Consider the following 8,974-nt stretch of genomic DNA (forward strand, 5'->3'; position numbering starts at 1 on the left):
ATTGGAAACAAAGACCAGATCTTTAAATCATTGAACTGATAATTATTAAATATTCTAGCCTTAAATTAAGTTTCTGTTGTCATTTTTGTATTAAAAGTGAGGAAACTACTGTGTGTGTTGATAAATTCTAATTCTAAAGATAGTTTTATACTTTCTGCAAAACTGGTAGTGGACCTCAATATGGATTTGTTCAATTCATGAGAAAAATGCAGACGATAATTCTTGGTAGAAGAAGCTTAGCTATGAACCCTGGAATTGAGTTTTTCCAGTTGTCTGCTGTTCTTGATCTTTAAATACAAACGTATAGTACTTCTGAAATCCATAACTTATTAGATGCAAAAAGATAAAACAGTATTTAAACAACAACCAGCTATAATAAATAGCAACAATCATTTGATAGGAATTACTATCATTTTACCTTAGGATTTTGAGATCAGCCCAATTTGTTTAAAAAAAAAAAAAAGAAGGGAAAAAAAAAGAAAGCCTTTGTATTTCTACACATAATTTTGTTGCTTAGAAATTAATGTGAGCAGTTAAGTTATACCAACCTAATTTTAGAAAGATAAATTATGAATGTTGGAATGAAAACAAAGCAGAAGAATCAGCCAACACTGGCAACATTATAGAAATTAATTTAAATTTGCATCAAGCCAGGAACATATTGTTTGTAAATGATGAAGCTTTTATGTACTTCTATGCAACTTTAATGAGAAGAAAAAAAATCATACTTACTTGATTAAGCACTGGCTTTGCTAACCATGGAACTAAGACCAAAATAAATCCTTTTAATGGTAGTTTAAAGATACCTGCCTTCAAATAAAATATAGATCTCTTGTATAGCAGAGTAAAATTTTTAAAAAAATCTTAGGCCCGTTGCTGTTAGTCAGTAGAAAATATTCAAAATGAGTATATTTGTAACTAACACAATTTTAGCAAAGTCCACATATGCCTTACTGTAATACAAACAAAAAAGTAGCCATCACCAGGTGTATTTTTGTTTCCTATTGCTGATGTAACAAATACCACACATTTAGTGGCTTCAAAATGCAAATTTATTGCCTTTACCCTTCTAGAGTTCAGAATTTTAAAATGGGTATTTGTGGACTAAAATCCAGGTGCTTTCAGAGCTTAATTTCTCCTGGAAGTTCTAGGGAAGAATCCCTTTGGGGAAGGGGGGTGGTTGTTTTGTTTGTTTGCTTTTAGAAATAGCTCATATACCTTCACTCTTTCTCTTTGGCCAGAAATCTTTTAGCTCCATCCTTAACTTACATCATCACATCTCTTTTGAACCCTTCTCTCTCTCATTTATAAGAACCTTTGTGATTACATTGGGTCCACTCAGATAATCCAGAATAATCTCCCCAACATAGGATTCCTCATTTAGTCATATCTGCAAATGCCTTCTTTCATGTAACATGACATTTTTATAGGTTCTGGGATTGAGGTTTGACATATTTACAAATTCAGATGATTATGATGTGGACATTATTCTTACTACAGGGTGTTATCTTATTGAGAGTTCACATCCTTAACATATAAATAAGAGCCTTTTTTGTTTCCATGAACTATATTTAGAGGATAGTAAGAAATAAGAAGATACATATTAAAATTTATTTTTAGAGACCAACAACAAACACTGAAAGGTAAGCTTTCCATGGCAGTACCTCCCACATATTTTAATCAATAAATGAATACATGGAAATTCTGGATACCATAAAATTTTGATTATATGAAACCTTAGGGAATATCTTCTTCAGAGAGGTTATCCCTAACAGTCAAAATTACAACAAATAAAATAACTGACCTCTCTGGGAAAAGGCTGATATTTATCCTACTGTCAGATCTCCCCTTTCATTTTTATTATTATAGAAATAAATCCCATGGGTAAAAATATAAAGATATAAATGAACATCTGGCTAAAGAGAATTTTTCCCTGCCACTCCCTCTTTTCCTATAGTCTTACTACTCAAAAACAACTAATTATTTCTGATCTTAATTTTATTCTCTAGATCATGCTAAATCTGTAAATAACATGTTTATCCTTTATCAACTGTAGATGTTGACTGCAGACCTCTTGCTAGGAATTATTTTACATATACCACCCTGTATTGTGTGTTCTCATGCTATAATCCATTTCTCCCTCAGTCAGCTCTATATACTTAGAACTACATTTCTAGTTCTGTCGTAGTGGAAAGTTTATCTTTAGTACACTTGAACTTTTATTCTCTGTTTTAAAACAATAGAGGCAATGTCTTTTGGCTTCTGTTTTTGTAAAGTAAGAATATTTACATGCCCCCCCCCCTCCATATTTCTCTACCTTGCACTTTCCAGTACCTTACGGTGTTACTTTTATTTTCATGTTGTCAACATTACTAGTATTCTTTCTGTGACTTTATAATCTGTATTGAATTATGAGTATCATTCTATAGAGTGACTCTAAATATGGTATATGTTGTCTAATTCTACAAACTGTTCACTATAGGATGGAGTAATGTCTTCAAACTGTTTCCTTCTCTATTCATTTAATATTATAATTGGAGTACCACTGAAAGAATTTTTCTAGAACCAAATTAGATGAGAAAATCAGTCAATCTCTTTCTACAGATTTGTGTACCAAATCTTCGATTCTTTGTATTCTCAGTCATTTCATCTGTTTTCTTATGCTCCTCTCCTTTCTTTCTAGAAAACTCTGTTCCTTCCGGTCTGGAGTAGTTGCCGTCCAGCCCTCTCACACAGCTCTCTTTTAGATATTTCATTTCCTTCCTTTCTATCCTATGTTGGGTTCTTTTTTTTCTGGATCACATTCCTCCTCTTTCTTGATTTACCTCCTCATTTTGCTGTAGGTAAAAATCTGAGTTAGCAGATGTCCCTGTATTCTTCATATTTATTTGATGAGTTGGCTGCAAATGGAATTCACTTTAAATTGCTTTTTCTCTGGATTTGAAACGTACTCTTCCACTGATACCAGTCTTATTCCTGGACCCATAAATGATCCATTTTAATGGGCATCCATTTTTCTTCCAGAAGCATTTAATATCCTCTTTTTATTCTTGAAGTTTTGAAATGTAAGAATGATATATCATAAATGTGATTGCTTTTTATTCATTACATAGTTAAAGTTTTTGCAGTATTCCACAGGACCCTCTACGCCCTCTCTTCACTCTGATCTTATCTCACACCACTTCCTAGCTCATCTTGCCCCAGCCACAGATGGCTTCCTCTTTTCAGGTTCTTTTTATTCCTTATTTCTCTGGTGTACAGTGGTCTTCCCTTTTGATATCTGCTTGATCCACTCCCTTACCTCCCAGGTCTTTGTTCAAATGTCACATTCTTAAGGGACATCCTATCTGACCGTCCTCTTTAAAATTGCAATTCCCCTCACTATCCAGGCACCCCTAATCCTTTTATCCTGCTTTAATTGTTTACATAATGCCTATTGCTCAATTGCATACTAAATAAAATATAAGATACATATATTTTTGTGTTTGTATATGTATGTGTGTATAAACTTTGTATAAAGTTTGCTTTTATTGCCTTAATGAAGTACTACATTGAGTGACTTAAACAATCACAGTTCTGTAGGCTAGAAGTTTAGATAAAGATGTTAGCAGAATTAGTTTGAGTTCTTTCTCCATATCTTCTAGATAGCTTCTTTTCCCTATGTTTCTACATTTTTCCTCTTGTAACTCTGTATCCAAATTTCCTTTTCTTGTAAGAACACCAGACATATTTGAGTAGAGCCCATCTTAATAACTTGACTTTAACTTAATTAACTCTGTACAGAACCTGTCTCCAAATACAGTCAAATTCTCAGGTAGAGGGTGTTAGGAATTCAGCCACCTGACATTGTTATATTGTCTCCCTGACATAATCACCAGAATATAACCTTCATGAAGGTAAGGCTATTTTTGTTGTTGTTGAAGTTGTTCTATTTTATTCATTCATCCATACATATTTGACATCCTAGAGCAGTAACAGCATATAATTGATGCTCAATAAATAATAATGTCCCAGCCTCTTGATAAGTTCTTTGAATCTGAAGAGTTATTTCCTCCTTTTTTTTATCTTTGAGAAATTCTCTTATAATTTCATGAACTTTACACCCCTACCCCATATTTCTTATATTGTCTTTTTGGTTCAGTCAGTTTGAATTTGTGACCTACTTGATTGATCCTCTCTATTTTCAGTCTGTTTTTGTTCTAATGGAGCATTTCAACCTTGACTTCCCAATACTTCCACAGAATATTCTCTATTTTAGCAAACATGCATTTAATTTCCAAGGTCTGTCGTCTTGGTCTTTTCTCGTGGCATTCTGTTTTTATTTAATAGGTGCTATACATTTATTGATCTTTCTATATATATTAGGTCTTATTTCTCTTTTGTCCCCTGAATTTTCTGCTTCTTCCTAGGTAACATTTTGTGGTTGTTCTTGTGCTTGCATTCTTTCTTTTACTCATTGGTAAGCATTTCTCATCCTTAATTATCTGGAAACCCTTGGTTATACATTTTTATTTTGTAACAAAACACTGAAAGTATTAGAGGCTTATTTTAATGATGGGACCTTTTTCCTGCTGATAGGCTTTATGGTGAGTTGGCTATTACTCTAGAGTCTCCTTCAAAGTAGAATAAATACATAGTTCTTTGGTTTGGGAGTCAGTACCCCCCAGTGGGTGCCTTAGGTTTTTCCAAATAGTTTATTTCATTTTATGAGATTAAAAACTCTCCAACTTTTTGCTTGATTGCCCGTCTTTGAATATATGGAGTTTGGAATCAATGATTTTTTTATGTACACTTTCAATTAATATCTATTTTTACTTTTACTTCCATCTACTCAAAGATAAATCAATTTTTCCATGCTTTACCCCTTTCTTCCTACCCCTAAAAGAACAAAACCACCAACTAGTCAATATACTCCTTTGTCCTTTCCATTTTGATTGATCTGATTGCCATTTCAAAGAAGCAGATATATTACTAGAAAACATCTCCAGTTATTACATTCTGAGTCAGAGTATGGTTAGTTCCAAGTATATAATCTTCCCCTAGTTTCCTTTCAATATACCTAACTTGTCTTCTCATTTTTCTTTGCATGTAGGTCTGCAATTAAAGCCTTACGTCCTGGAGGGGTACTTGTGTACTCGACATGCACACTTTCCAAGGCAGAAAATCAAGATGTGATCAATGAAACTTTAAATTCCTACAGTAACGTCATGCCTGTAGACATTAGGGAAATAGCAAGGACTTGCTCCCAAGACTTCACATTTGCTCCCACTGGCCAGGAATGTGGACTTTTGGTGATCCCAGATAAAGGCAAAGCTTGGGGCCCAATGTATGTAGCCAAATTAAAAAAATCATGGAGTACAGGAAAACGGTGACATGAATTTTGTAAACAATTTTGATGTAGAATTATGTTTATGTTTCCATGCTCTCCACATGCAAATATTTAAATGATGATATAACAATTTTCCTTTGGTCTGTTTGGAATCCTATTTATTTAATATTTTAGCATTTAGAATCTAGCCTTGAGAATTTTTCAGGTGTATTTTCTTTTCCTAGAAATATATCTGTAGGAACAATTTAAGGTGATGAAGATGGTGTTTATTTTCTGTAATAAATCTGCTGTCTTCTACTTGGCATTTTATAATTAAATTAGAATACATGGTTTTATGCATAAAATGTTTAGAACTACATTCTACCCATGATTTTGGTGCTTTGCACCTTTAAAAATGCATATTTGCCAGCACTCTTACTATTTCCTCCTTATGAAATGTACAGATTCTTTTTTTCTAAGAACTGATTGGTATTCTGAGACTAACTTCTTAAGCAGTACAATTTCGAGTTCTGAAAAAATAGGTTTCTTATTTGCAAAGTTGTTTTCTGTTAAGAACTATCTTCTGTTTACTACAAAGGTCAGTGACTCAATTGACACCAGCTTTAGCCCTCCCTTCCTTTTTTTTTTTTTTTTTTTTTTGTATTCACAAATACAAATTGAAAGGGTAAATTATGTTGAAAGGCCTTTAGGACAGCAGATTCACATGCACACGTTTGACTTTCGACATTCAGCTTCTAGAATAATGGAGTCTATCCAGCAGGCTATAAAGCAAGTACTTGAAACAAAACCAGGATGATTAATAACTGCAATAACTGAACTATATTTGGAGAGTTTTGTTACATAATTGCAGTCATAATGAGCACTACAGAATCTGATTATCTTACAGTTCCAATCTGGAGGGGCTTTTTATTTCACTCTGTTATAAAATGTTGTAGGAGAAAATGATGTCACATATTAATGCACCAGAGGGAGATGCCTAATGAGAGTGGATTGTACTATTACCAAAACCCAATACCATTTACTAAGTGGCTCTCTCTGTTTACATATATCCTGGGAATATTGTGTATGTTTCTTTTTGTGTACTTAAGGTTTTAACTTCAATTTTTGCATCATGTGTTTTCTCCAAAAATTACTTCAATGAGTCCAAACATATTTTACCAATTATTAAGAAAAATTATGAAGCATACTTCTTTTTTTTTTAAGAGAGAGAGAGAGAATTTTTTTAATATTTATTTTTTAGTTTTCAACGGACACAACATCTTTGTATGGGGTGCCGAGGATTGAACCCGGGCTGCACACATGCCAGGCAAGCGTGCTACTGCTTGAGCCACATCCCCAGCCAAATGAAGCATACTTCTAAAGATATCTGTTTGGAAATTAGGTTTTTTTTTAAAAAAAAAAAAAGAAAAAACTTTGTGGTTGTAGAAATATGAAATTCTGCTGAAGCGGAATACTCTTGTATTGTTCATTGTATTCTGTATATTAAACTAGAGACTATCTGCTTACTACCTACTTTTTATTTTGTAAGCATATGTAGGCAGATTTAAAGAACTGGGAATTCCTATGAGGACTTTTTCTGTATCTTCATTTTATTAACACCTTTTAAAAAATCTAACCAATGTGTTTATAAAATAAAACTAGGTCTCTGAGACCCAATTAAGTACATTGAATCAGTACCAAAGACTAATGATAATGGAAAAGTTTTTGTGCTTCTTTTGTTTTGTATTATTTTGTTTGTGCCTTTTTTTTTTTTTCTATTTTAAATCCTGTCTTAAGATCCTATAGATTTCGGCGCTGGGGTTGTAGCTCAGCAGTAGAGCACTCGCCTAGCATATATTAGGCCTTGGGTTCGATCCTCAGCACCCAGAAAAATAAATAAATTAAATAAAGATATTGTGTCCAACTACACCTAAAAAATTTAAAATACAAAAAAAAAAAAAAGATGCTATGGGTTTAAAAAGTGCATTTCTTTTGTATAGTTTAATTACAAAGTAAATTTTCACAGTACACTTTGTTGAATATCGTTATTTTCCTAGTATAATGCCATGAAAGTTAATTTGAATATTTGATGTGACATTGGATTAGACTCTCCCATGATTACTTTTAAATGCATCTGTATATTTATACACTACATAAATATATATTGCTTTATTTATAATAATTATAATGAAGCAGCATTTATTGAGCATTGGTTGATTAAATTCTTTATATATATTGTCTTTTTTGGTCTTTAAAACTCCAATAGTGAGTATTTTGTCCCCACTTTTGTAAATGAGAAAACTAAAGCTCAGTGCTGTTTGTATTTTGCCAAAGTTATGCTGGTAAGAAAAGAGTAGAGCCAAGGCTGGGTGTGGTGGAAGTTTGGGAGGCTGAGGCAATAGGAACACGAGTTCAAAACCAGACTCATGAATTCAGCGAGACCCTGTCTCTAAATAAAATATAAAAAAATGGCTGAGGATGTGTCTCAATGGTTAAGTGTCCCTGGGTTCAATATCTGTACAAAAAAATAAAAAGAATAGAGCCATATTAAAACACTTTCTGTTGCCCAGCCCCTCCTCCCAGCGCTGTGCTATCTCCCAGAATATGGAATATAGCAAATTTCAGTGTTATCACTTGGCTTTACAAGGATTCCCCATTGTTCAGTTTTCTATTTTTATGCAATTACACATTCCCATGACATTATAGGACTTATCGATACTTGCAGGAAAAACCTACCATTGAAATATCTCAGGGTATGTTCTTAAGAAGAGTATCTTGTGATTGTAATACCCAGAAATTTCCCATGGGGATATTTTATGCCTTCCTTTTCTTTGCAGATACCAAATTGAAGAATGGAAATTTGGAGCAACCTTTCAATGTCAGTTGAAAAGCCAGGAGTAACTGATGTACCTTCTGTGGCTTTAAGTTACTTTCAAAATAGTTTTAAAAGTTTAGGTTATTTACCAACATGTTAAGTTCTTTCTTCCCTTAGTGCACTAAACAGCCACTAGTTTCAAAATAGATATGAATAAATATAATGCATTCAAATGTTTTGTACTAAATTTTTGAAGGATCAGATGTTATCTGTGGATTGGAATCCAGATGGCCTATAGTTCTTTATCCTATTATCTGTATCCATGTAGGTTTATATTTAAGGTTACATATTACTTCCTTAGTATTGTGAAAAATATCTTTCATACAGTGTAAGTAGATAGAAAATAATAGCTACCAGAATACTTCCTCCATAACTGAATAATCACAAATCTGATGGATCCTTATATAAAATCTGCATAGAATGACATAACACATCTGGAATAAAAAGAAAATTAGAACCAATAGCAACAATTTTGTTTGATGCCAAGAAGTCCTTTGATGCAATTGAATGGTACTACTTGCATTATGTGTTTAGGTAATTTGACTTTGGGGACAAATAGAGCAAATAGCACAATTTATTTTCAATCCATTTATATGGTTCAGATCAATAGTTTACAGATTAATCTCCCTTTGTCTGCCTTATTGCTACACTGCGTGGGGGAAGTAAGCATGAAGCCCATTACTGTTGGAGCTATAATCTCACCCAGATCCCATGGGCATCTGAGGAATATTCAGATGAAAGTTCACAAGTTAACTAATGTATGATGATAATTTACTACTTGTGCTGAAAGC

General features: G+C 33.1%; 1 protein-coding gene across 1 annotated transcript in view; it reads left to right on the forward strand.

The window, feature by feature from the left end:
* NSUN3 (NOP2/Sun RNA methyltransferase 3) overlaps nt 1–5,967 on the forward strand; it is a 52,582-nt gene extending 46,615 nt beyond the window's left edge. Inside the window, exon 6 of the mRNA XM_081302607.1 lies at nt 5,093–5,967. Coding sequence (XP_081158733.1) covers nt 5,093–5,372 — 280 coding nt within the window. The 3' untranslated portion in view covers nt 5,373–5,967. The remainder of the gene's footprint in view (nt 1–5,092) is intronic.
* The last annotated feature ends 3,007 nt before the right edge of the window (nt 5,968–8,974 follow it).

This window comes from Spermophilus citellus (genome assembly GCF_964194105.1).
Source record: "Spermophilus citellus genome assembly, chromosome: 7".
NCBI classification, from domain to species: Eukaryota; Metazoa; Chordata; class Mammalia; order Rodentia; family Sciuridae; genus Spermophilus; species Spermophilus citellus.